Here is a 27729-nt window from a genome sequence, read left to right as displayed (position 1 = left end):
TTATTTATGAAAATAATTGAATTCCTAAAAAAATTTTATTATTTACGAAAATAATTGAATCCATGTAAAAATTGTATTCTTTATTATGAAGAAAATTGAATGATTGCGAAGAAATTTATAAAAACTTTGTAAATAATTTAATTCCTATGAAATTTTTATTATTTTATGAAAGTATTTAAAGGTTTAGGTAGAATTTTATTAAATTTTTTTTTAATAATTGAATTTCAACGAAGAATTTCATTATATTCGTAAAATGTAATTAAATTCTTGCAAAAAATTTATGAAAATAATTCTTATAACAAATTTTATCAAATTTTTTTTAAATAATTGAATTCATCTGAAAAATGTTATTACTTGTAAAAATAATTTAATTCCTGCCACGAATTTCATTACATTTTATTGAAATAACTAAATTCTTATGACAACTTTTATTAAAATAGTAAATTTAAAAAATTTTTGAATTTCAGCAAAGAATTTCATTATTAGTGAAGTGTTATTTAATTCTTGCAAAAAATTTTTGAAGATAATTTCATTTTTCGAGAAATTTATTTAAAATTGTCTCTCTAAATTTGAATTAGTAAAAATGTTTACTAATTTTTTTTTCCAAAAACAATCGCAAATAGAATTTAAAACTAATAAAATAAAAAATTAAATAAAAATTTTAAATTTATTTAAAATTGTCTCTCTAAATTTGAATTAGTAAAAATGTTTACTAATTTTTTTTTCCAAAAACAATCGCAAATAGAATTTAAAACTAATAAAATAAATAAAAATCTAATTAATTAAACAAAATAACTAGACACACTCAGACAAAAAAAAATTCATGAAAGAGAAAATAAAAAATAATTCATAAAATTGCAAAATTAAATATAAATCAAAATAGAACGAAATGACCTATTTTAAAACTTAAATAATTAAATTAAACTCGAAATTCATTGAATTAAAAAAGGTTTTTAAAAATTATTTTCGACTAATAATAATTGATTTCATAATCAGAAAAAAAGAAATGAAAAAAAAATTAAATTAATAAAGGAAGCCAAGTTACTTTTAATAATAAGCGATTTAAAAACGAGAGAAAAATCTGAAATTATACACATTATTTTCTGAGTTGATTCTGAAACGAGAGGGAGTTTAAACATTCAACAACGTCTAATATTGACTTGTCTTCCCTACTCTCAAAACGAGAAGTGGAGTGACGGTTATAACAAAACTTGCATAACATCTCTCCCAATTATCAAGTCAGACGTTGGGTTTGCATTTCGGATGTCATAAAAAATTACGCGCAATCGGTAAATAAGCTGCTTCATTTAAATTATAACGTGACTTCATAAACTGTTAATTAATCGTCATGTTAGCGACAAAATAAACGCATTGATATTTCCAATTTCTTTCGTAGAATCATTTTTTTAAAATATAAATATAATAAAAAATAATAAATCATATTTTTCGAAAAATTAATATTTAAATTCGGAAAATGTTGAATTTTTAGTTTTTACGCAACGTTTATGAAAAAAAAAATTTGAAACTAGTTGAACAAAAATACAATGTATAAGAATTACAATGACAATACCGAATTCATAATTTCAACCGCAAATCAATTTTCATTTTTAATATAAAGAATAAAGTAATAATTTTAGTAAAAGAATAATAATTTTAGCTGAAGAATAATAATTTTAGTAAAAAAAAAAAAATAATTTTAACTGAAGAATACTAATTTTAGTAAACAATAATAATTCTAACTGAAGAATAATAATTTATGTAAAAAATAATAATTACAGCTGAAGAATAATAATTTTAGTAAAAAAATACTAATTCTAGCTAAAGAATAATTTTTTTTGTAAAAAAATACTAATTCTAGCTAAAGAATAATATTTTTTGTAAAAAAATACTAGTTTTACCTAAGAAAAATAATTTTGGTACAAAAATAATAATTCTAGCAACAACAAAAAATTCTATCCAGAAAAAAATAATTCTAGCTGAAGAAAAATAATAATTTCAGTGTATTGAAAAATAGTGTCAATTTAATATTTTTGAAATCTAAGAGAAAAAATAATTGAATGCCAATAAAAATCGTATCAGTAAAATAAATCAATCGACACTTTTTAATTTTATAAAAACTATACATTAAGGAAAGTTTTATCCTTCAATTATAAACATACGGGCTGATTATAAAATATCAGTTGAAATGTGTTACTTTTTAAAAAAAGAAAATGATTGCGGAAGAGTTTTAAAAATAAATAAAAGATGTTATTCCGCAAAGAAAGATCGCGAGTGAATATTAATGAAAAAAAAAGGAAAAATAGATAAAAATCTACTGCCAGAGATCACGAGGTATTAGAGACCGCGGAGAAAAATATTCAACCATTTATTGGTATAAATGGTATAAATGAAAAATTATCAAAATAATTTCTTTTTTAAACCAATATTTGTAGTAATTTTGTTTCTTTTTCCTAATTTAAAAAAATTTGCCACTAACAGTGGTGTAAGTTACTAAAAATATGAGAAATACGCCTTTTATATATTCATGTAAACATACCTTATGAAATTTGTAGTTACTTTTCTCTCAGCAGTTGCACGTTTCTCCTTCCTTTTTTATCATTCCCCTACGTCAATGACCAAAATAGTCGATAAGCCGATTACAAGCACCGTCGTAATTCAATTATTTTCACTAATTTTTCATGAGACGTTGCTCTACTTTTCAGAAAGGATCTTGCACAATAACATTTTCATCTCACTGAAATCAAATCTGTTTTGTTTCTTTAGATTTGATAAAATTCCAATTCTTCCATTGTTTTCACTCAATCTTCCAAAATGCATTATCCCCCGCAACTTTAAAAAATTATAATCTGCAACAAAAAGGAAGAAAAATCAATGTAGAAATTTCAGTATACAATTATTTTGATTTATAAGGGTTGGCAAAAAAAAATTAATTTTCTTTTTTCCTGATTTCCAGACAAAATTTTCACTTTTTCCCTGACCCTAAAGAATATTCTATGATTCACTATAAAAATTATTAGATACTCAAAAAAAATGTTTTACTGCATTTACTTACGAATTTCTTCAACAGTAAAATTATTCCCAAACATTTTCCAAAAAGAATTCAATTATTTAAACAAAAATTTAATAAAATTGTACATACACATTTAATTATTTTCAAAAATAATAAAAATTCCACAAAATTCCACAGGAATTCAATTATTTACAATTTTTTTATAAATTTCTTAATTCAATTATTTTCATCAATTTTTAATTATTATAAAACATGAAGAAATCAATCACTCCGAGTCTTCGACTCGGAGTAATTCATGTCTTCATGTTTTATAAAAATTTAGATTTCCATAAAATTTTTCAAAAAACAATTAAATTATTTTCAAAAATTATAACAAAATTCGTTGCAAGAATTCAATTATTTTCATAAATAATAAAATTCTTTGAGTTTCAATTATTTTTAATACAATTTTTAATAAATTTCTCGAAAAATGAAATTATCTTCAAAAATTTTTTGCAAGAATTAAATTACATTTCACAAATAATGAAATTCTTCGCTGAAATTCAAAATTTTTTTAAATTTACTATTTTAATAAAAGTTCTCAAAAGAATTTAGTTATTTAAATAAAATGTAATGAAATTCGTTGCAGGAATTCAATTATTTTTACAAGTAATAAAATTTTTCACATGAATTCAATTATTTAAAAAAAAATTTGATAAAATTCGTTATAAGAATTATTTTCTTAAATTTTTTGCAAGAATTTAATTACATTTCACGAATATAATGAAATTCTTCGTTGAAATTCAATTATTTAAAAAAAATTTAATAAAATTCTACCCAAACCTTTAATTACTTTCATAAAATAATAAAAATTTCATAGGAATTCAAGTATTTACAAATTTTTTTATAAATTTCTTCGCAATCATTCAATTTTCTTCATAATAAAGAATAAATTTTTTACAGGGATTCAATTATTTTCGTAAATAATAAAATTCTTTTTAGGAATTCAATTATTTTCATAAATAATAAAACTCATTAAAGAATTTCAATTAATTGTAATACAATTTTAATCAAATTTCTCGAAAATATAATTATTCTTAAAAATGTTATTAAAATTCGACAAAATAATCTAATTATTTAAAAATTTAGTGATAAAATTCTTTATGAGAATTCAATTTAATGAAACATGCAATTATTCAATAAATTGTTTTCTTTGTATTTAAATAATTGAATTTGAAAAAGTTTGAATTGGAAATTTTTGAAAATCTGAATTTTTCATTTTTTTAACTAACAATTTTGTGGAATTAATTTTTTTTGAGAAAGTTTAATTGCGGATTTTTTTTAAAATTGTAAACAAATGAATTTGAAAATTCTCAAAGAACTTTTTCAAAAATTATTCAAAATAATGCATTTATAGAAGAGTCTTAGTTAAAAAAACGAATAAAAATTTCAATTTTGTAAAAGTTGAAAATTATTGTAGAAATTCAATTATTTTCAAGAGTAATAATAATCTTTGCAAAAATTAAATATTGTTCAAAAATAATAAAATTCTTCTTAGAGATTCAATTACTTTCATAAATTAATAAAATTCTTTACATGATTTCAATTATTTTTAATACAATTTTCAGTAAATTCTTCGAAAACTGTAATTACTTTCAAAAATTTTATTAAAATTCTTCGAAAGAATTCAATTATCAATTATTTTTAAAAATTCATACTTTTATGCTTTTAATAAATATATTCATTGATATTCAGTTTAAATAAATTTTTATTGGAAAGTTCTATGAGAATTCAATTATTTTAAATACCAAAATAAATAATTTACTGAAAAATGAATGTTTCTCCAAATTAAATTATCATAAAGAATTTTATCAATATAATGGAATTTTTTCGAGGAATTTTAATAAAATTTTCAAGAATGATTAAATTTTTCTAGGAATTCGATTAAAATTGTATTAGGTAAAAATAATTGAAATTCTATGATGAGTTTTATTATTCATGAAAATAATAATTGAATCTTTGTAAAAGAATGTTATTATTTAATATGAAAATAACTGAATTATTCCGAAGAAATTTATAAAAAAAATTTGTAAATAGTTGAATTTCTGTGAAATTTTTATTATTTATGAAAATAATTTAATGTTTGCTTAGAATTTTATCAACATTTTTTTTTTAAATAGTTGAATTCTTTTGAAAAATTTTATTAAAATAGTAGATATTGAAAATCATTGAATTGAGGCAAATTTTTTGAAAATAATTGAAATTTTGCAAAGAATTTTATTAAAATTTTTGAAAATAATTGAAATTTGGAGAAGAATTTTATTATTTTTAAAGATAATTGAATTTTGACGAGAATTTTTAAAAAAATTTTGAACATAATTGAATTTCTGCGAAGATTTTATTACTTTTGAAAATAATTGAATTTCTGCAATCATTTGTAACTTCTCAAAAATTCAATTTTTTCCTGTACTTTGATAAAAATCCCTGACTTTTCCCTGACCAATTTTATTTTTCCTAATTTTCCTGATTTCCCTGACCTGTGGCAACCCTGTTTATTTACTAAACTGTATATTTATTTGCTAAATTATATTATTGTAATTATTGAATATTGAAAAAATTCTCAAAAAGGCTTTACAAAATAAACATCTAATAAAGATGGGCCAGTATTTTTTGAAAGTAAAAATCAAACGAAATTGACGAGAATAATTTCGTCAGAATGCTGGTTTCCGTTAAAAAAAAGAAAATAAAAGAAAATAAATAAAGGTAATCGAGTCATCGTTTAGGTCATGTTATACACAATTTTGCATATCTTGTGAGTTTCTGTATTGAATATATCTTTTGTATCGTAAGGTCAAACAATGTATTGTCATGAACCTGGTATTATATTATCCGTTGTGTAGGTCTAGGTTCTGTGAGATTCACTGATAAGCTCGCATCTGATAAAAAGTCTTAAAGTGTGTACACTGAAATCGCCTCAAGAATTGATAACTATACAAAAAAAATTACTATTACAAAAAAAAACACAATCATCTATAACAAAAATAGCTTATTGTTTCGAATAAAAATCTGAAAAGCTACTAGTACCTAATTTCTTTCTATTTTTTCTTTCCTTTCTATTTTTCCCTTTCTTTTTTTTTTCTTTCCCTTTTCTTCGACTCAATAATTAAACGTTCTTCTTTTAATTAGAATATAAAAATGTTTATAGTAAAAAAAAATTTGAATCTACATTTATAAAATATAAAGTTCGTGCATGTGTGTGTTACTAAATCACAATCTAACCATATAATTACAAAGATAATATCGCATACCCTCGCCCTGTAATGTTGATTTGTGTAAAATCAATTTGAAAATGCCTCAAGGAGAAAACAATTAGGATGCTTTATCGATTTCAAGATCTAGGAAACTTTAAAATTTTGACACACTTAGGACAAAGTTACATACATAGTATTAAAGCAAAACAATGACTCTTGAATTATAATCAAAAATTTAAATAATTAATTGCATAGTTAAATTCTCGATTTGCAAGAAAAAACATTTTATTCCTTTTACACTATTTTTAAAGCAAAAAATATAAATAAGAAATAGAAAAATCTATTTTTAAAGCATTTTTACAAGTATTAATATTTCAGAAATAAATTTTTTTTAAATTAATAAGGAAAATATTTGCAAAAATTAAAAATATCTGCAGATATTAAAAATATTTATAAATATTAAAAATGTCTACAAATATTAAAAATATTTATATTGACGAATATTAAAAATATTTATATTGACGAATATTAAAAATATTTGCAAACACTAAAAATATTTATAAATATTAAAAATATCTACAAATGTTTCAAAATATAATTACAAACACTGAAAATATTTACAAATACATTAAAAAATATTTTTAAAAACATATATATATTTTTAATCTTTTTATAAAAAAATAAATGTAAAAATTTACTTTAGTTGAAAAATTCACAATAAAGTACAATTTGGACAAGAAAAAAGCACGAAGATAAGAAAATTTAATTAATTAAAAAAACAAACGATAAATATGAAAAGATAAGAAAAGCCGTTTGTTATAAACATAAACATTTATATGCAACAAAATAATAAATAAATAAACTAAAATTTAATTTTGTTAAAATAAATACGTAATTTTAATAACTATAATACAGAATTCTCTGCGTTGTAATGTTACAAAACAGAAATGTATTTTTTTCTTCTCTCCTCCGCGGCAATTTAATAAAAAATGATAATGAATTTTAGTCATAAAAACCTTGATTTGAAATATTATTCAAGTGTTTTGAAAACAAGTAAACAGGATTACTTTGCATTTACATAAATTCGATTAATTTTCTACTTTACCGATTCAATGAGACTTTTACAGATGGCGGCATTATGCACACAGTATTTTTTTTAACAAGAGAAAAAATAAAGAATTTTTTAAAAAAATAAACTTTAAACCAATTTCAAGAAATTATTAATTAATCTCAACAATTATAATTTTTTCTAAATTTTTAAATACCCAATTTCGTGAATATAAACAATTGCAGAAAATTAAAAAAAATATGTTGTCTTTTTTATAATAAAAAAAAAGAACAATTTTAAATAAAAAAAAAAAAATGAAAAATTTTTATAAAATTGTTTTGTTTATTTCTGTTGATACGCGTAAAACTTTTTTTTTTTGAAAAATTAATACCGCCACTCGTTATGAAGACTTAATTTTTATTGAGACAAAAAAAACACTAAATGCTAATGTATAGTTAATTTTTAGAGAAATATTTCAGCTGTTTAAATTTACATATAGTGTCATTAGGTATACGTTGAGTTTTATAATATGTAGATAATGACAGAAAATGAAAACAAGAATACGGAAGAATTATGTTTATGCAGAATAATATGTATAAAATAAAAATTTTTAAATATTTGAAAAATAAACGAAAATTTACTGAAATGACTTTACATAACCTGTAAAGTCAAGAGTAAAATTCGTAAAATTTCTCCTTTTGAAAAAAGGATCAGTAATTACGTTAATTATTATAATTAAAAAACCAAAAGATGATTACATATTAGATGTATAATTCAGTAAAACAAATGAAACAAATAGTCACGAAAATAGAATATACTCTCGTACTATAAATCAAAAAGAGTGAAAGTATTTTATACTAAATCATAAAACGAGATACGTACTTTTAAAATATTATTTTAGCAAATGAAACATTTGCAGGGTTAAGAATTTTTCACAAGAATTGAATAGTCATATACACCAATCTTATCAGTTAAGTATTAATTATCAAGTCGTCTTTCTACTTTAAATAAAAATCTTTCAATAATGTCATTGGGAATCAATAAAAAAAAGTAAACTATTATTCTAATTATTGAAATAATAGTTTTAAAAAATAGAATATTAAATCGAAGAATATAATTTGCAAAAAGTATCAGTTCATTTTGTTTTTTCAGTTATCAAAAAAAAAGATCTCGAAAAAGATTGACATTGAAAGAAACGACAATAAGAAACGAGAATGTGAGACCAAGAATGAAAAAAAAAAAAAAAGAAATGAATCTTTTCAAAAAACATGATAATATGAAGGAGGCGAGTTATATTTTTCTGGTTCGTACCATCCAGAGTGCAAACAAGATCAATATATCTCGCATGACAACATAAGCACATCGATACATTTTTTGAAAAGAGAAAAAACCAAGGGACTTAAATATTACAAGACTTGTGCTTTCTCTTGGAACGATATACGAACAGATGCAAATTGTGAACACCGCCAGAGGAAAAACAAGCGGGAGTGAAGCTGATTTTTTGCCAAAAAAACGAAACTCAATGTCATATGTAAACCGAAGGCCATGTACAACAGACGGACAGCACATTGTGCATTGAGATTCGATTAGATAAACATGACAAGGAATTTTACTTACTTGCAATTTATATCAATTGAATATTAGTTATTTAATAATGGTTCCTTTTTCGTTTCACGAATTATTAAACTTCGCACAGTAACATTATATTGTACTAAAAAAAAAAAAAAACCGAGCGAGCCTGATCAAAACCACAATTTTCGTGACGTCATCGGAGACAGACATGCGCAAACGTTTTTCGGTGATTTTCCATGTACCGAAAACCACGTGCAAAACAACTTCACTAATCACGACACTACATTGCTAAAAGACCATAAACATTATTTGAATGAAAACTATTTGATTTTATAGAAATTTTCGTGCACGAATCGCTGAAACCAACACGATTGTCGACATCCATCCATCCACTCCCACTTGTTAAATGACGTACACTGACGTCATCCATAGTTTACCTTGAAGCATGACATTGAATTCCAGTGCTGCCAACTGTATTCCATCAAAAAACCCACAAAATTATTGAAATTGAGAAATATTTTCAAAAACAATTCAATCACCATTGGGATTTATAAACAAACTGATAAATATTAATCAAAATTATATGAAAAACTACTTTTCATTGTTAAAAACAAAGAGGCAAATTGTTACAAAAAACAAATGAAAGTGACTCGAGTGGTAAAAAATGAAAGGCAATGTTCACGTGACTCTAACAAATGTAACATTAATTCTTGATTTTTTTAAAATGTTTCGAGAATATAAAAAAAGACAAACATTTGATGAAAATACCACAAACTATGAACAAGCATTTTATTAAAAAAAATCACAAAAATGCAAATTTTCAATCTAGTGATTTTTGTTGGTGACGGAAATACCACTTTGGCGCTTACTTTCAAAATAATTTAAAACTTTTTGCCTCGTCCAATCAAAAACAAGTACGGAAGTTGTAGATGGCGCAGTAAAAATTGGCGCGAAAATTCAATTATTCTCCTCGATTCCATTTTCAATAATTACGAAATTTTGCATTTGAAATGTATGAAAAATAATAAAAAATTACAATAATTTCTCAAAAAATAAATTAATCGTAATATTCAAACAAAAATATATCAAAAATATAACGTACTTTTCTTTTAAAAAAAAATTTCTCTGGAAAGAAAAATAATACTGTTCAGTTCATATAGTAGCTCACTTCAGACAGGTTTCCGTGTATACATAACAAAAGACGACGCGAAACAATTTTATAGTGACTTCACATTTGATGCAAATCAAAGTTTTTAATACGAGAAAAAAATGATACCTGTCATTTAAGGACAAATTCCCTGTAAATAAGTAAGTGAAAAGTGAATTTAATTTTTAATTATGAAATCAAGTTGATAAATTAAGTTCCCTATAATCGAACATCAAGAATACAATTGTTTGCCAGTGTTGAAATATTTTATCACACTTCGTAATGACTTTTATCATAAAAATGAAATATTGACATAGAAATAACCCGATTGTGACACTTTATCATCAATTATGATGACACGTAAATTTCCTTCTGAAGGACTACAGAATCAAATATCTCGACTTTATTTACACACATATTAAATCAATTTTTTTTTTTCTGTAAAAAAAATTGTTAAAGCATAACACTAAAAATTTATTTCTTAAATTCAGGTGCATGTGTTATATTTATTTATGTTAATTTTTGATAAGAAATTAGACACATTCGAGAATTTTTTTTCCTTTTAAATTGTGACTTTATATTATTATTTATTGGCTGCTTTTTTAGACAAAATTGTACTGTATTTTAAAGAAAATTAATTGTAATTAATATTATTGGAATTAATTTATAATAGAATTGAATTAAAGTAATTGAAATATTTAAATGATTTTTTTACAGGTACTGCTGTTTGCTTTTTAAATTATTATGGCCTCTACGGAAAAGAATTCGAAAAAGGAAGAAATTTCTTCCAAACATTACAAAATTGATGGACAAAGGAATCAAATGGAGTTGATTGAAAAATCATTATTACAAGAAGATGTCGAGAAGAAAATACTTTCACTTAAGCATTTACTGGAAAAAGATCCCAAGTCTGCAGACTTAAAATTGTCATTATTTATCGCAGCCTGTCACACTTATCGATATGACACTTGTCTTAAACCATTTCCTCCAATGTATATAAGGAAAGAATGCAAGGACATTGATGCTTTGGTATTTTTTCCGCTAATTTCCATTTAACACAAAAATTCATCGAAACTAATAATTTAATTAAATTTAATTAATTTAATTTAATAATTCTTTATTTTTATTAGTTCAATATTATTTTAGTTTACTATTTATTAATTTAATTGAATAATTCATTATTATTATTAGTTCAATATTATTTTAGTTTTTATACTATTCATTAAGTTTTGAATGTTTTTGGAAAATATTCCGCAAAGAATTGTTAATTTTCAGAGAAAAATGTTGGAGACAATTCCACCACTAAGTGTAATTTATCACGAACTCAATGAGCCGAATGTCTACGAAAATTATGGGCCAGCGATAGAATTATTATATTGGTTATTGGTGAAATTACGAGATCCTAATATAAAAAGTGTTAGCAAAGAAAGTGTGAGTATAAGAAATGAATTTTCCAAAAATAAAATACCGAATTCTTTTATTACTGATGTAATTGTAATTTTCAGTTTGAAACAGTATTAAAGAAAGTTCCCTCGGAAATGAAAGCAGCACCACCAAATTTAATTTTTCAAATTGCATGTATGAAACATTCGACATCGGAGGAAAAATGGCAAACAGCAGCTCGAGGTCAAGCAACATTTTATGCCTATCATGGAAGTCGACTAGAAAATTTTCACTCTATTCTGCATTACGGTCTACAACAAAATATGTGCAAAGTAATAATTCAAAACAAACAAAAATAATCAATTTCAAATATCAGGGCTCGAACCAGTGAAAGTATTTAAAAATACGGACTTTACGGACCAACTGACAAAAATAGAATCAGGCCGAATCAAATAAGAGAAAATTTTATTTAAAACTAGAAATTAAATTTTTCATAACTATAAAACATGAAGATATCGATAACTCCGAGTCTTCGACTCTGAGTGATCGCTTTCTCCATGTTTTATAATAATTAAAGATGACCAAGTGATAAAATCATTATCAATTCAATTATTATTTACAAGAATTTTTAACTAACATTCTTCCTTAAATCGATTATTTTTAATAATTTTCGAAAAAGTTCTTTGACAATTTTCATATCCATTTGTTTACAATATTCAATTTTACGAAATTTCAATTATTCGCAAATTCTTCAATTAAATATATATTAGAGAATAAATACTTAAAATAATTTTTAAAAAATTAAATTCAAAATTCAATTATTTCTAAAAGTTCAAGCTATATTGCTTTTAATATTCAATTATTATCTAAAATTTTAACTGAAATTCATTTTTAAATCAATTTTTATTAGAAAATTCTACTCTAGAATTCAATTATTTGAATACAAAAATAAATAATTTATTGAATGTTTCTTAAAATTCAATTCCTATAAAGAAAAAATTAAATTTTGGAGAAGTTACAAATGATTGCAAAAATTCAATTATGTTCAAAAATTAAAAAAAAATTCTCGTCAAAATTTAATTATGTTCAAAAATAATAAAATTCTACAAATTTTAATTATTTAAAAAAATTTTAATAAAATTCTTTGCAAAATTTCAATTATTTTCAAAAAATCTTCCTCAATTCAATGATTTTCAATATCTACTATTTTAATAAAAGTTTTCAAAAGAATTCAATTATTTAAAAAAAATGTTGATAAAATTCTAAGCAAACATTACATTATTTTTATAAATAATAAAAATTTCACAGGAATTCAACTATTTACAAATTTTTTTTATAAATTTCTTCGTAATAATTCAGTTATTTTCATAAATAATAACATTTTTTTTACAAAAATTCTATTATTTTCATGAATAATCCATTATTTTTGATAATTTTTGAAAAAGTTCTTTGTGAATTTTCAAATTTATTTGTTTACAATTATACATTTCCATTCTTTGTAAATTCTTCAATTAAATATATATATATATTAGAAAATAAAAACTTCAAAAAAAGAATTTCAAGTAAAATTCAAATAAACATTTTCAAAGAAATTAATTCTTCTACAGAATTGTTAATGTATGAAAAATTAAAATTGTCAAAGATTTGAATTTGAAACCTTTTCAAAATTCAATTATAATCTAAAATTTTAACTGAAATCCATTTTTAAATTAATTTTCATTAGAAAATAATTGTAATTTTGTCATGAATTTTATTATTAATAAAAATAATTGAAATTTTGACGAGAATTTAAAAAAATTTTGAACATAATTGAATTTCTGCAAAGAATTTTATTACTTTTGAAAATAATTGAATTTCTACAATCATTTTTAATTCTCCAAATTATATCGTACAATTTACGAACTTTTCGTCTTTTCTTAATCAAATTACGGACTTTACGGACCTTTTTTTAAAAGAAACTGATTTTTACCGATTTACGGACCTAGGTCGAGCCCTGAAATATGACTCAAATAATGATTCTTACTGTCTACTTTTGTGTAAATTCTAGAATCCTCTGTTTGGCAATGGAATTTATTTATCAAGTGAATTAGGAGTCAGTTTACCGTACAGTCCTGTTGGCTATGGCTGGGGTGGCAGTCTTCTAGGCAGCAAAATGAGTTGTGTTGCACTTTGTGAACTTATTAATCATCCTGGCGTTAAACGAGGAGATTCAGGTAAATAAATAAATATTCCAAAAAACGAGAAGTCAAAATTAAAGTAAAAATTCTAATTTTCTTTTTCTTTTCTGCTGATTCAAGCTGAAAAAGGAAGGAGCGTAATACCGGATGCAGTAGGCGGAAAAGTGCCAAATAAATATTACGTTGTAACCAATAGTGATTTAGTACGAATTCGCTATCTACTTATCTACAGTCAAGAATTTAATTCGTCAAGGTAATAAATATTATTTGAAATCTAAAGATGAAAATTAAGTTTTAAAACGACATTTTTTCAGAGAGTCAAAGAAAACAGGCGTGCTCGCATGGTTCCGAAAACACAAACTCTTGACCTTCGTACTTGGTTACGTCGTCTTATTAGCTTCTGTTGGCTTAACACATAACAAACACGTGGAAAAATATTTAAAATTATTTATACAAAGAGCAGGCTTCGAATAGGAAATTTTTTTTTAAGAAAAATTCTTTTGTATTTATCAACCATTTTCCAATACAAATAAATATTACCGTTTTTTGTACAACTCTCGTCTTATTATTGCCACAAGTTTCCTAAAAATGGAGTTAATCAAAAAAACTAACGAAAGTAGAAAAAAAATCACATTTGCTTCAAAAAGAAAGTCTAAGAAAAATTACAATTGAACGAAAAGGATTAACGAAAAGGTGGATTAAAGACCAGAAATTAGAAAACTAAACGACTCTTGCTGGAAAAATAGAGAAATAATTATAACTACCAATTTGTTTCTGCTTTCTGCCTATTTAGTTTCTCGTTAAAACTATTGGAAAGTTTTCAGTTACCAAATAGTCGTCTTCAAATACGATAATAAGATTAACTTCAAATTCTGAAAAATGAAGAATGAATTATCGCCAGTCTTTGCGGTAATTTTGCAATTACAAGTTCGATAACTTTCGTTTTTCAAATTTCCTCTAAGAATTCCTAATCTATTAAATTAAATTTTGTAATTTTGAAAGTTATCGCACTTTTATTAAATTCTAATACTAATTTCCTTACCAACTTTAAAATTACTTGTTGTCAATGACGGACAAGTAAAAAGACGTGGAAATATCATGTAAATCGGTATTGGAAGACCAGTACAAACGCTACCTTCGCCAATTTGTATATTTTGTATTTCTGTAGCTAAAAAGCGATTCTGTTTAATTCCTAAAACTTTAAAAATATCAACAAGAAAAATTACTTTTTTTACACTCACCATCTCTTGAATAACCTTCGGCACATCCACAAGTTTCAACTCTCACAAGTTGTAATTCTATTGATTTTATCACAGCTTCACAATGTTCGATAGTTACCTGAAAGATAAAAAAAGAAATTTAATTTAAATTTGATTACAAAAAAAAAAGTTGTCAGTAGATTTATAATTGTAGGTAAAGATTAATTCTAACCTCTCCTATCAATGGTTCGGATAATTTACAACTCAGTGAACTTAATTTGCCAGAGATACAGAATCGAGGTAAATTTGTTCTTTCCCTTGTATTATGAATTGATTCTGGCATTATTTTAAATGGCACTGGTTTCATTTGCTCACTGGACAATTTCGAAGAAACTTTATCCTCAACGATGAATTCTAATGATTTATTTACATCTTTGGCAAGGAAACTTCTTTTAATATCGCAGCGAATCATGTATTGAATATTGACAAAAACTCCATGATATGTTTCATAGAGAGTCTTACTACCACGAGGTTTTAGAGGAAGATCAAAAGGTATTTCTGTTTTGCCACTTGGAATTTTTCCCGATGGAGCAACGTCCAATGTGTACTGCACAAGTTGTATTGGCTGAAACGAAAAATAATCATTGTTAATTGATTCAATAATGCCCTATTATTACCTATTATTATTGTTACCCAGAGTGTCTTATTATTTTCGTTCAACAAAATTCCCGGTTTTTTCTCGACTTTTGTCCTAATTTTTCCCGGTTTTTTTCTCATCAAATTTAAATTTATTTGATTTCAAACATAAATAAATCTACAAATGGCTTTAAAAATTTTAATTAGAGTTTTTATGAATAATTAAATTCTTTTTAAGAGAAGTTCCATAATTATAATTATTGAATAATATAACTTTTAGAAGCAAAAAATTGATTTAAAGCTTTAAGAGGGACATTATATTTTAAAAATAAAATTATAATTACAGTGACTAACTTCCATTGATTATTTTCGAAAAATTTAAATAAAATTCTTTAAAAGAATTAAATTATTTTTAACAGAATGTAAAGAAATTTCAATTATTTGTTTATAAAAATTTAATTATCTTAAAAAATTTCAAAAATCTTATTTTTTAGAATTTTCAAACTTTTTTTTTAATTTGGTGAAAAAATTCCCGGTTTGGCATAAAATTCCTGGTTTATTCCCGGTCAAATTAAATTCCCAGTTAGTAGACACCCTGTTACCCTATTATTACCTATAATCACTCTATTATTCTATTATTATTATTACATTATTTATACCTTTACAGAATTGTAAAACGCTTCGAAAATCCCGACTGTTTTGGAACTGAGTTGCAAATTAACGCAACCCTCCATTGTGAGAAAAATACCATCGTGCTTGATATCAGAATTTGTTTGTATTAAAATTAATCCCGTGACACTTTCCTGCAAAAGAAAGAAAAAGGAAAAAATTAGCAAATAATTGTTTTGAAATGCGCAATAATTGCACTGTAAAAAAAAATTTCTGTAGATTTACAGTTTTGTTTAGAATTTTATAAAAACTTGTAAAATAACTTCTTTAAAAGTAGTGAATTTAAAATCCCTTCTGTAAAATTAATACTTTTAATGTGTCAATTTTACAATTTTCTGTAAATTTACTACTCTGAATGTAGGTAATATTTTTGTCTTTTTATTACCTACATTCAGAGTAGTAAATTTACAGAAAATTGTAAAATTGACACATTAAAAGTATTAATTTTACAGAAGGGATTTTAAATTCACTACTTTTAAAGAAGTTATTTTACAAGTTTTTATAAAATTCTAAACAAAACTGTAAATCTACAGAAATTTTTTTTTACAGTGTGCTTAAGTCAAAACCTTGGTCAAAACTAACCCCTTCGTGGTATATTTTACTCGCTCTTTTTAATCTAATATCAACACTGATCGACATTATGCTATTAAATAATTACTTAAAATAAAAGTTATCAAACACAACGAAAAAACTGTGTAATAACAATAAAAAAAAGAATCAAAATGACAAAGGTCGCGCGAAGTCAAAATTTCAGTGAACATAACCTCTTCATTTCTCGCGCAATAATATTGAACCAAAAGGTTAGAAAATGTAAAACAAATAGATTTGAAAGGAACAAAGGATTCAAAATTAGTTAATTTCCTCAATATCCATGATTAATGCGAACGATATCAAACAAAATTGAACAAGATTTGAATTTCATGACATACGATTTAAAGAAACTGAAAATATAAACAACTAGATGCGTTTTCAATGGTCCAATCCTGGCGACAGGAAATTAGTTGACATGTGTACTTGACTTAAAATTGTGAAAGTAGCTTTACACAAACACCTGTGCAATTAACCTGAATTTTGACATACACATACACATAAAAAACTCTATGTCACTAGTTGTTACTAGTAAATTCTAGCATATTTTAGTGTTAGTATATTTTAGACATCTGCATATTGTTTCATAGAAATCAGTACAATTATACTACATATACAGTGATTCTACTCCGCACAGCTTTAAAATCAAAACTACTAAACACTCATTATTTATTAACAAGCATTTTCAAAGTTTTATTTTTAACAATTAGTTGACTTTTTTTAAAAATCATGAAGACGATCACAGGAATGTGTATTTTACTTTTTTTAACAATTGGAGTTTTACAGGCATCAAATGTCAGCAGTAGTAAGTTTCTCAAATTTCTACATTTGCATATATCTCATCATTTTTTATTCTAATTTAAATAATATTTCTCGCTACTTTAATGCAAATAGAAATAAAATAAATAAAAAATCATGTGAAATTAATTACAAATCTATGAGCGGTGAAAGTAAAAGATAAAAAAAAAAAGAAAAATAATCTATTTACGTCATATCTGTTAAATAATATAAAATTTATTGCGTTTTAATTATAAAAAGAGTTTGATTTTTATGTGTTTAGAAAAATGAAGACGTGGCACATACGAATGAATAAAATTATTTTTTGATCCAGATCTTATTAATATGTATCAATTTCTATTGACATCTGATTGTGCAATATTTGTGTTCGTTTCATTGAATTAATTTTTGTTTCTCTCTGAAAAATACGAGCGATGATAATTTATAATTATTTCCATTAGTGAGAATTTGTGATAATTATTTATTTATTATTACAGCACCAATAGAACCAACTCATAATACAACAACACCATTTCCACTGACAACTACTCCTTCTAATGTGACGACTGTTAATCCCAACTCGACTACAACATCAACTACAACAAAACCAACTACAACGACAACTGAAAAACCAAAAACGACAACACCTATTCCGACAATTCCGCCTAAACCAGATCCACCAAAACCGGACGCAAATACAACTGTAACTCCACCGACTACGACAACATTGGCTCCAAATACAACCGTTCATCCGGCGCCAACTCCTGCGCCAACCTCAGGAACAACAACACCAGTTCCAACACTTTCGCCATTACATCCAACCGGAGAACCACCAAAGGAACGTCATTTTGATGGTTTAAGTTTCATGGGTAAGAGATAATTATTATTTTTTTCCTTCGAAAAGAATAAATTTGCTTACAAGTTTCATTTTAAGAACAGGGTTGCCACAGGTCAGGAAAATGTCAGGGATTTTTATTAAAAATACTGGAAAAAAGTCAATGTTTAGAATTTTTGTGTCTTTGTTTGACTCATAAACTATTAATTAATTATGTACAACGAATTCTCTAATATAAAACCATCAATTTTTTCTATTTCTGGCAATAATTTATTTTAATTAATTCTATTGAAGAACTGACATAAAGTTATTACTTATAAATCATTTAACGAAGTATTTTTTTGAAAAATTTTAATTTCAATTCTGTTGAAATTAGGTTCAATTTTAAAAATTTGAACGCAATTCTTTGAAAGAATTCAACTATCTTAATAAATATTAAAATTCTTTCCAGAAATTCAATTATTTTCAAAAATGAAAAAAAAATTCTCGTCAACATTTCAATTATTATCTTTATAAACAGCAAAATTCTTCTTCGAAATTCAATTATATTCATAGAAATTTTTGTAAAATTCTTAATTATTTAAAAAAAAAACAATATTCATCACAAGAATTCAATTATTTTCAAAAATTTTAATAAAATTCATTACAAATTTTCAAAAAATTTTCTCAATTCAATAATTTGTATTTTATTTTAATAAAATTTCCCAGAAGAATTCAATTATTTAAAAACAATTTTAAAAACTTTCTACACGAAATTTCAATTATTTTCTAAAATAATAAAAATTTCACAGGAATTCACTTATTAAAAATAGAATTTGCATAAATTTTTTCGAAAAAATCAATTATTTGAAACTTTTTTATAAAATTGTTGGAAATAATTCAATTATTTTCATAAATTAAAAAAACTCATTGCTGAATTTGAATTATTTTTAATAAATTTAAATCGAATTCCTCGAAAAATGTAATTATTCTTAAAAATTTTATTAAAATTTTTTTTCTATTTTCATAAAATTCATCAAAAAATTTAATTATGGAAAACAAATTTTTGATAAATATTAATAAATTAATATTTTTCATAAATATTAAATTTTAAATAAATTTAATAAAAATTTTATTAAAACTTAACGAAAGAATTCAATTTTAAGAAACATTCAATTATTCAATAAAATAATAAAATTCGTTGCAATAATTCAATTATTTTCATAAGTAACGTTTAATTTGTCGCAGAAAATCAATTATTCTCGTAGAATTTTCCAATAAAAATTGATTTAATAATGAATTTTGGTTATAAGTTTAGATTTGAATATTTATGATTTAAATTATTCAAATATTCAAATAGTATATTTGAATATTAAAATCATTATGACATGAATTTTAAGAAATAATTAAATTTCGAAAAGGTTTCAAATTAAATTCTTTAAAAATCTTAATTTTTTATAATTATAATCAACAATTCTGTATAATTAATTACATATTTTGATAAATTTTAATTGAATTTTTTTCTGAAATTATTTGAAGTGTTTATTTTTAATACGTATTCAATTGGAGAATTTCTGAATAATTGAAATTTCGTAAAATTGAATTGTAAACAAATGAATTTGAAAATTCTCAAAGAACTTTTTCAAAAATTATTAAAAATAATTGATTTAAAGAAGAATTTTATTTTAAAATTCTAGAAAATAATAATAGAATTAAAATGATGAAAATAATTTTTAAAAAATTACAGTAAAAATATTCCTATTATATAAAATAATGATCTTATCACTTGGTTATCTTTTTATTATAAAAAATTAAAAAACCGATCACTCCGAGTCGAAGACTCGGAGTAATCAGTTTCTTCATGTTTTATAATAAATATTCTTATAAGTTATTAAATTTCAAAAAGATTTGAATTTGAAATTTTTGAAAATTTGAAATTAGTTAAAAATTCTAGAAAATAATAATTGAATTTAAAAATAAAATAACATTTTTGTGGCAACCCTGAGGAATCCAAAAAAAAAATTCCCTAATTTGTAAATAATTATTTTTATAATCAGATTTGTTTGTTTTTAACTTTGACATATCAGGTGGCATGATTCTCACGGTATGCATTGTGGGAATTGGTGCATTTTCTTGGAAATTCTATAAGGCCTGGACGGATCGCAGTTATCGTACACTGTAATCACAGACGGTTAGATTAATTTAAAAACAAAAAAAATTCTTCCATTGTTAACTATTGTTATCGCCAAAAAAGGGATAACTTGGTCAACAGTGGATTATGATTTTAATTATAATAATATTACGTATTTTTTATATCAGTAACTATTGTAAAATATTAAGTGCTCTTAGCACACAAGTGTGCAAACAACGTAATATTCAATTGACTTTATGAGTAACAAATCAAGATCTTTTTTGAAAGAAGAAATTTTGTTCAATTCAACTCAGTAAAATCATCTTTTAAACATGGCTGAAAATTATCGCTAGATTAGAGAATATTTCTCATTTTCTTTTTATTTTCATTGTAATATTTTCCTTTTTTTCGATAATTTATATACTGTGTAGGAAAAGTAATCTCTTAGATAAAATTAATCTTCTTTTTTCTTCTCAATTATTATATGGTGCTTTTTTTTAAAGACTTCAATTTCAATATTTGAAATAGTTTATTTTGCATTTATTTTGTGATACATTTTCTTTTACATTCAGTAGCGAGAAAATAAATACAATTTAAAATAACGATAATTTTCATTATTATAAATATTGTATAAATATGAAAATTTACAATAAGATCTGATGCTTTTTTATTACTTTTATATAGTTATTTTTCTCAGTTGTAAAATGCACAATATTCATAAGATCTGATCAGTTTTTCTATTTATAGAATTTTTTTTCTCAATTGTAAAATACCTATTAGAAATAATTTACAAAATCAAGTACTGAAAATTATGTATAGACAATTTTTTAAGTTGGACATTGATTTGATTTTAGACAGTATTTTAAGTTAATATGGATTTCGCCCAGTTTCTGACCAAAAATCATGTAAAAGAAATATTAAATAAAGAAAAATTCATTGATTTAGATATATTTGTTTTTTTCTATGAATTTATTTTCTTTTTCTTTTTTAAAAAAAAAACTCTGTTTTTTTCTTTCTACGTTTGTGGAAATTTATTCCCAGGCTATAGAATGTAATTTTTCGGCCGCCTGCTCTGGAGTTAAATCGCGTTGTGCTTGAGCAAGTAATTCATAGCCAACCATGTGTTTTTTTATTGTTGCTGATCGAAGTAATGGTGGAAGATAAATACCGTGAAATGTCCAGTGACTACAGTCGTCCTTCAAATAATTCCCGGTAGGAGCACCTGAATTAAATTAATTTTAATTTTTACCCTTTTATTTAGGAATTTAAGTATTTTTTCAGCCCCTCTTGATCCACTTCTCGATAAGTATTTATTTATCGCACACAGACTTCGCCAAAATTCAATTATTTTCATAAATAATAAAATTTCCACAGGATTTCAATTACTTTAGAATAGCATTTTCAAAAAAATTTCGAAAAAATCAATTATTTAACAAAATTCTTATACAATTCTTCACAATAATTCAATTACATTCACTAATAATATTATTCATGGAAATTCAATTTAAAAAAAAAAATTTTGATAAAATTCTAAAAGCAAGAAATCAATTATTTTCATAAACAATAAAACTCATAGAAGAATTTCAATTATTTTTAATACTATTTTAAATTAATTAATCGAAAAATTCAATTATTTTCACAAATCAAGTTTTCCATAAGAATACAATTATTTAAAATAAAATTTCCATAATATTTATTATATTTTGAAAAAATTAATTATTTTAAACAATGTTTATAAAATTGTTAGCAACTATTCAATTATTTTCATAAAAAATAAAATTCATCGCAGAATTTAAATTATTTTTAAACATTTTAATAAAAGTTTTCGCAATAATTCAATATATTTTCATAAATTATAAAATTCTTCTCAAGAATTCAATTATTTTTGACATTTTAATAAAATACTTTGCAACTATTCAATTATTTGCATAAATAATAAAATTCATCGCAGGATTTCAATTATTTTTAATATAATTTTACAGGAATTGCTCAAAAAATGTAATTTTTCTTAAAAATTTAATTTCAATTCCTCGAGAAAGCCAATTATTAAAAAAAAAATGTTTTTTTTAAATTCTTTGGAAGAATTTAATTATTTTCAAGGATTTTAATAAAATTCTTTCAAAGAATTCAATTATTTACATAAATAATTCTTCGAAAGAAATCAATTATTTCGATAAATAACAAAATTATTCCTGAAAATTCAATTATTTTGAGGCATTTCAATAAAATTCTTCCCAAGAATTAAATTATTTACATAAATAATTCTTCTCGGGAATTCAATTATTTTTGACATTTTAATCAAATTCTTAGCAACTATTCAATTATTTTAATAAATCATAAAATTGATCGCAGGATTTCAATAATTTTTATACAATTTTACAGTAATTGCTAAAAAATGTAATTATTCTTAAAAACTAAATTTCAATTCCTCAAAAAATCAATTATTTAAAAAAAATGTTTTTTTTTTAAATTTTTTGGATGAATTTAATTATTTACAAAAATATGAGAATTTTTCACAGGAATTCAATTATTTTTAAAAGTAATAAATTTTTTCCTGGAAATTCAATTATTTTGAAAAATTCTAATATAATCGTTCGCAAGAATTCAATTATTTTTATAATTTATAAAATGCTTTTTAGGAATTTAATCTAATTTTCAAAAAAATTTAATAAAATTCCTCACAGACATTCAATTATTGTCAAAAAATTTAATAGAACTCTTTGTAAAATTTAATTATTTTTTAAATACCTACTTTTCGCAATTCAATGATTTTCAATACCTACTATTTTCATAAAATTTCCAAACAGATTTCAATTATTTAAAAATTTTTTTGTAAAAATCTTCATACGAATTCAATTTTTTTCGTGAATTAAAAAAATTTCTGAGGATTTCAATTATTTAAATTAGAATTTGCATAAAATTAGCCGAGAGAAATTAATTATTTAAAAATTTTTTTTATGAAATTCTTCGTAAGAATTAAATTATTTTTATAAATATTTAAATTCTTTCATGAATTATAAAATTCGTTGCAGGAATTAAATTTATTAGCAGGATCAAAAAGATATAAATATTTTTGATGAAAATTAGGAAAAAATCAGGAAAATAAAAATATAGAATGGAATTTTTGTCTGCTTTGTTAAGTTACTAAAACGAGTTTTTTTCGGTCCTCAAGTTTAATTTTTCGATAGCTACTTTTTTACTACTTTTTCTTAGTTTGAAAGCTACTTTTTGATATTTTTAAAAATTAATTATCGAGTGTGAAGTCTGCACACGTTAAATTCTTATATCTGACAATGAAAGTTGGATCAATTGGGGCTGAGTCGATAAAAAATCCTACCGTGCCATCCCATGGAATATGGAAAGGAACAATTGAAAAGTCTGTCGTATTTTGTACAAAGTGTCTTCATAACACCAGCAAGTGATTTTTGTTGATTTGCATCTAAATCTTGCATTCTTTGTACTTGTTTTTTTGGAAGCACCATTGTCTCATAGGGCCAAACTGCCCAAAATGGCACGACTACAAGCCAATCGGAATTTTCGATTACAATTCGTTCCTTTAAAGAGAAGAATTTACGACACCTTTTCAATTACATATTTTGAATATTTGATTAGTCTTTTAATTTTTTTTCTTTTGAAATTAATTTTTGTTTTAAAATTTATTTCATTTTTTGTCGATAAAATGAAAAATAGAGAATGCATTGAAACCTTTTTGAGTAATTCCTTTCGGAGATAATCCATAAGAAGAGGACGTCCCTTTCGCTGATAATAATCGCGGAGAAATTTATCCTTAATTTTAGCCTCATTTGGTATGAAAGAACTAGACCAAATTTGACAATGCGGATGAGCATTACTGCAACCCATTAAAGCTCCTCTATTCTCGAATATCTGAACCCAAGACCACTTTTCACCCAGTTCCAACATTTCCTTAATCCACCTTTAAATTTATTATTTATTTCCTAATATTTCTCTGCTAATTCTTATATTTTTATATTCTTTATATTTTCCATTATTTTATTGCTATTTGATTTATCTCATATAAAATCTCATTTAACATTAAAATTACCAACGAGACAATTTTTCCCATTCCGCATATTTAATTTCCACTAAAATGTAAAAAACCAAAATCTTTAACGAGCGGAACTGTCCCGTTGGTACTTTTAGAAAAAAATGGATATAAATTGATTTGAATTGTAAAGGAAAATTAAAACTCACTGCCTGATGACTTCGCCAATTTCATCAATAGTCATTCGCGCTATTGTGACATTCGACTTGGGATGAAAGCACATCACTCTACATTGTCCTTTGGCCGAGCCCATTAAAAATAATTCGTCGTCGGAATTTGGTGGACTTGGTACATTCTCGAGCAGTGCGGAAAAATCATTATCGAAACAAAATGTTTTTTCATACTTCGGTGTTACCTGAAAAGTCAAAAAAAAAAAATTAATTATATAAACAAAACATTTTCGGTAAAACAATGCTTAAAACAATTGCTTTCATGAGAAGAAGTAATAGACTGAAAAATAAATTTCATACATGACCGTTAGCTCGAACATTTCCTGGACATAGAGGATTATTTGGATCGTACTCCGGAATTTCCTCATCATTAAATGGTTCCACTTGTCCTCCCCAAGGTCGTTTCATTCTATGCGGTGACACCAGAACCCATTCACCTCTCAAGGGATTATAGCGAATGTGCTGATGATCTATAAAAAGAATATTAAATCTTTATTTTGTAAAATCATATTTTCTTCTATATTAATATCTTTTAATAAAAATAATAAACTTAAAAATTCAATACTAAAGAAAATAGAGATTCTTACCTGACGGATCAAAATTTAAGGAACTAGCCATCTCAATTTTTAGAAATCTAGAAAGAAAAAATATTTTTTTAATATAAAAATTGTTTTTATAAACAAAAACAATTGTTTTCGTAAGGAAAATGTAACAAAAATAATCTTTATAAAGAACCTATTCGTAAGTGTTGAATTTTGCTAATAAAATCGTAAGCACAACATAATCTAGACTGACTTTGAAATCTGATATAAAAAAAAAAAATAACTTTGACCTTCTGTGTCAATTTTTCAAATTGAACATTTTTCTATTAATTATCTTATCGTTTAAAACTCTAACATGAGATTTAGATTGACAGCAGAAACAATTGTCAATAGATAACAAATAATTTATATCAATTAAAAGTAAAATAACAAAATCAGCAGAAAACAATAGTAAAATAAAAGTATCAGTCATTATCAGTGCGACAATTAACTGTAAATAAAATAACTTTCTATACATGAATTAAAAAAGAAGATTGTTTTTACTTATGTTTACAATCATATAGAAAAATAGCAAAATTAATTAATGACAATTTAAATTCTAAAAGCAAAAAAGATACTAACTTTTATTGGAGGAGCTGGGATTTGAACCCAGGACTTTCCGCATGCGAAGCGGACACTCTACCACTGAGTTACACCCCCTAGTAAGATTTCTAGTGAAAAAGAATTCTACATTAGTATATACAATGAAAAGAGAATTAAATAGTAAATAAATATATAATTATTATTTTGTAAATAAATAAAATTGCCTTCAGTGCACAGTAAATTAAATTCATTTAGTCAAATACAATTTTAATAATACTTACATACTCTGAGACCACGAGCTGCCACGAGTTTAGAGATTATGACAATAATAACAAGTGTGTGCAAAATGACAACACAACAATGGAAATTCCCAAGACTTTGAAATTAAATTTTTCCTTCTCTTGCATAAACAGACTGATAAAATTAATCAAAGTGAATGACGTGTGATTCGTGCGATTCGTGTGAATGATGACACATAATTATTGCGTATAAAATATTTAACGAGAAGAACTTCCATGGGAGAAGAGGTTATGAATTTTGTATGCTGAAATTTTATTCAGTTTGACTGATGATTAAGAAATTCCCAAAGATCAATAACTAGGTTTCTTGATTAACCTGTAAATATTAGTTCTTTAATACTGAAACTATTAATTATTTATAAGAAAAATATGTCACTTTGCCTCAGAGGACATTCTTGCATTTGGCGGTAGGCACAACTAAACAATCAGGTACACCAACAGGTAAATGTCAAAAAAAAAACACTTTTGCCAATATAGCAAATACTTTCAATCTGTAAATAATTGAATTAAATATGTTAAATATCATAATTTCTATTTATAAAAATCTTAATAAAAGAATAAAAACAATTTTCTGTTTTCTAATTATTAAGAATATAATAATTTTTAATGAGAGAAGAAAAGTTTTTTTTTAAATGTTTTGTTTGGCGCTCAATGTTTTATTCGGCCGAGTTCAAGTTGTTTCAAGTGCGCACAACTTCATGACATCAATTGTTTGCAACCATTTGCAACACGTGTGTAAAAATAGGTTAGAACAGTGTTTTTTTCTATTTTTATTCCGAATATTCTGACATTTTTTTCTAATTTTAAAATAATTTGACAGTTAAAACTACTATCTTCTGTTGTACCTGTTTCAAGAAAAAACAAACATGTATCTTATGTATTATCTTGATAACGATGGACATCGTGTTTACACATTAAAGGTAAGCTCCAAATGATTAGAATTTATTTATTTCACCACTATTTCTGCAAATATTAATGTAAATTTAATCAATTTCCTCTTGTTTTACTATTCTTTTCGCTTGATAATATACATTATTTTGAAAATAAATTTGAATAATAAATTAGAATAAGCGGAATAAACATTGTTGTCTGGAACATAACCTCAAAATTTTGTCTATAATAGAAATTTATTTTTATTTGTAAAATATAAATAATAACATTATTTAAGGACTGCGAATATTTAAATAATTGTTTTATTTAATTTTCAGAAAGTAGACCCTAATGGAAAACCTACCATGTCGGCGCATCCAGGTAAATAAAACTTCAAGTATTTCAATTTTCAAATAATTTTTCATGTATATAGGAAAATAATTTCTTTTTGTAATTACAGCCCGATTTTCTCCTGAAGATAAATATTCAAGAGAACGAATTACTTTGAAGAGGCGATTTGGATTACTCCTAACTCAAAAACCTCTCCCAGCTTATTAAATTTAAATAAATGTAATTTTATTACCAACTTTTATAAATATAAGTTTAATATTAAATAAATATTTAAGTTCTTAAATTTGCTTTGATTATTTAGTTCCATATTTACATTTATAAAATAGTCTTTAAAAATCAAAAGTAAACTTATCTTTTAATAATTTTTTTTTGTTTAAACGGGTTTAATAAGACTAGAGTATTTGATAGAAAACTTCGTTTTTTTTTTATTAAAAATGTAATTTCCATATTTTTAATTACAAAACTAAAATT

General features: G+C 23.8%; 6 protein-coding genes and 1 non-coding gene across 12 annotated transcripts in view; 3 read left to right on the top strand and 4 right to left on the bottom strand.

Moving 5' to 3' along the window:
• LOC122508369 (myocyte-specific enhancer factor 2) overlaps nt 1-9298 on the bottom strand; it is a 120212-nt gene extending 110914 nt beyond the window's left edge. For all 4 annotated transcript variants that reach the window (XM_043621664.1, XM_043621668.1, XM_043621666.1 and 1 more), the window contains exons 1-2: nt 8906-9298; nt 2537-2846 (exon numbers count right to left, since the gene is read on the bottom strand). The gene's annotated coding sequence lies outside the window, so the exon portion shown is untranslated. The remainder of the gene's footprint in view (nt 1-2536; nt 2847-8905) is intronic.
• A 730-nt stretch (nt 9299-10028) lies between these two features.
• LOC122508504 (protein mono-ADP-ribosyltransferase PARP16) lies at nt 10029-14052 on the top strand. Its single transcript, XM_043621906.1, has 7 exons — nt 10029-10168; nt 10725-11036; nt 11283-11438; nt 11513-11722; nt 13438-13603; nt 13688-13820; nt 13882-14052. Exons 2-7 carry the CDS (start codon nt 10752-10754, stop codon nt 14039-14041), a joined length of 1110 nt encoding a protein of 369 aa, XP_043477841.1. The 5' UTR covers nt 10029-10168; nt 10725-10751; the 3' UTR covers nt 14042-14052.
• A 245-nt stretch (nt 14053-14297) lies between these two features.
• Nucleotides 14298-17039, bottom strand: LOC122508506 (vacuolar protein sorting-associated protein 26C). Its single transcript, XM_043621910.1, has 6 exons — nt 16654-17039; nt 16062-16205; nt 14999-15391; nt 14809-14905; nt 14610-14735; nt 14298-14439 (listed from the first exon to the last, which is right to left on the bottom strand). The coding sequence occupies exons 1-6, from the start codon at nt 16708-16710 to the stop codon at nt 14357-14359; spliced, it is 900 nt and encodes a 299-aa protein (XP_043477845.1). The 5' UTR covers nt 16711-17039; the 3' UTR covers nt 14298-14356.
• Nucleotides 17040-17171: 132 nt separating this feature from the next.
• On the top strand, nt 17172-21327 carry LOC122508507 (integumentary mucin C.1). Its single transcript, XM_043621911.1, has 3 exons — nt 17172-17464; nt 17934-18305; nt 20338-21327. The coding sequence occupies exons 1-3, from the start codon at nt 17389-17391 to the stop codon at nt 20430-20432; spliced, it is 543 nt and encodes a 180-aa protein (XP_043477846.1). The 5' UTR covers nt 17172-17388; the 3' UTR covers nt 20433-21327.
• Nucleotides 21328-21331: 4 nt separating this feature from the next.
• Nucleotides 21332-26461, bottom strand: LOC122508505 (probable galactose-1-phosphate uridylyltransferase). Of its 2 annotated transcripts, XM_043621907.1 has the most exons (8): nt 26020-26461; nt 25778-25866; nt 25202-25248; nt 24915-25084; nt 24594-24799; nt 24087-24315; nt 23719-23935; nt 21332-21603 (listed from the first exon to the last, which is right to left on the bottom strand). In XM_043621907.1, exons 3-8 carry the CDS (start codon nt 25230-25232, stop codon nt 21413-21415), a joined length of 1044 nt encoding a protein of 347 aa, XP_043477842.1. In that variant the 5' UTR covers nt 25233-25248; nt 25778-25866; nt 26020-26461; the 3' UTR covers nt 21332-21412. The 2 variants fall into 2 exon arrangements, with proteins under 2 accessions (XP_043477842.1, XP_043477844.1); XM_043621909.1 differs by lacking the exons at nt 25778-25866; nt 26020-26461 and adding an exon at nt 25350-25456.
• Trnaa-cgc lies at nt 25784-25855 on the bottom strand. Its single transcript has one exon. It is a non-coding gene; the product is annotated as a tRNA-Ala (tRNA).
• A 215-nt stretch (nt 26462-26676) lies between the features above and the next one.
• LOC122508508 (H/ACA ribonucleoprotein complex subunit 3) lies at nt 26677-27541 on the top strand. Of its 2 annotated transcripts, XM_043621913.1 has the most exons (4): nt 26677-26782; nt 26858-26957; nt 27246-27288; nt 27368-27541. In XM_043621913.1, exons 2-4 carry the CDS (start codon nt 26904-26906, stop codon nt 27463-27465), a joined length of 195 nt encoding a protein of 64 aa, XP_043477848.1. In that variant the 5' UTR covers nt 26677-26782; nt 26858-26903; the 3' UTR covers nt 27466-27541. The 2 variants fall into 2 exon arrangements, with proteins under 2 accessions (XP_043477848.1, XP_043477847.1); XM_043621912.1 differs by having other exon boundaries at nt 26730-26957.
• The last annotated feature ends 188 nt before the right edge of the window (nt 27542-27729 follow it).

Source organism: Leptopilina heterotoma, unplaced genomic scaffold (assembly GCF_015476425.1).
Source record: "Leptopilina heterotoma isolate Lh14 unplaced genomic scaffold, ASM1547642v1 Lhet_54, whole genome shotgun sequence".
NCBI lineage: Eukaryota > Metazoa > Arthropoda > Insecta > Hymenoptera > Figitidae > Leptopilina > Leptopilina heterotoma.
This window is presented reverse-complemented; position numbering and strand designations above follow the sequence as displayed.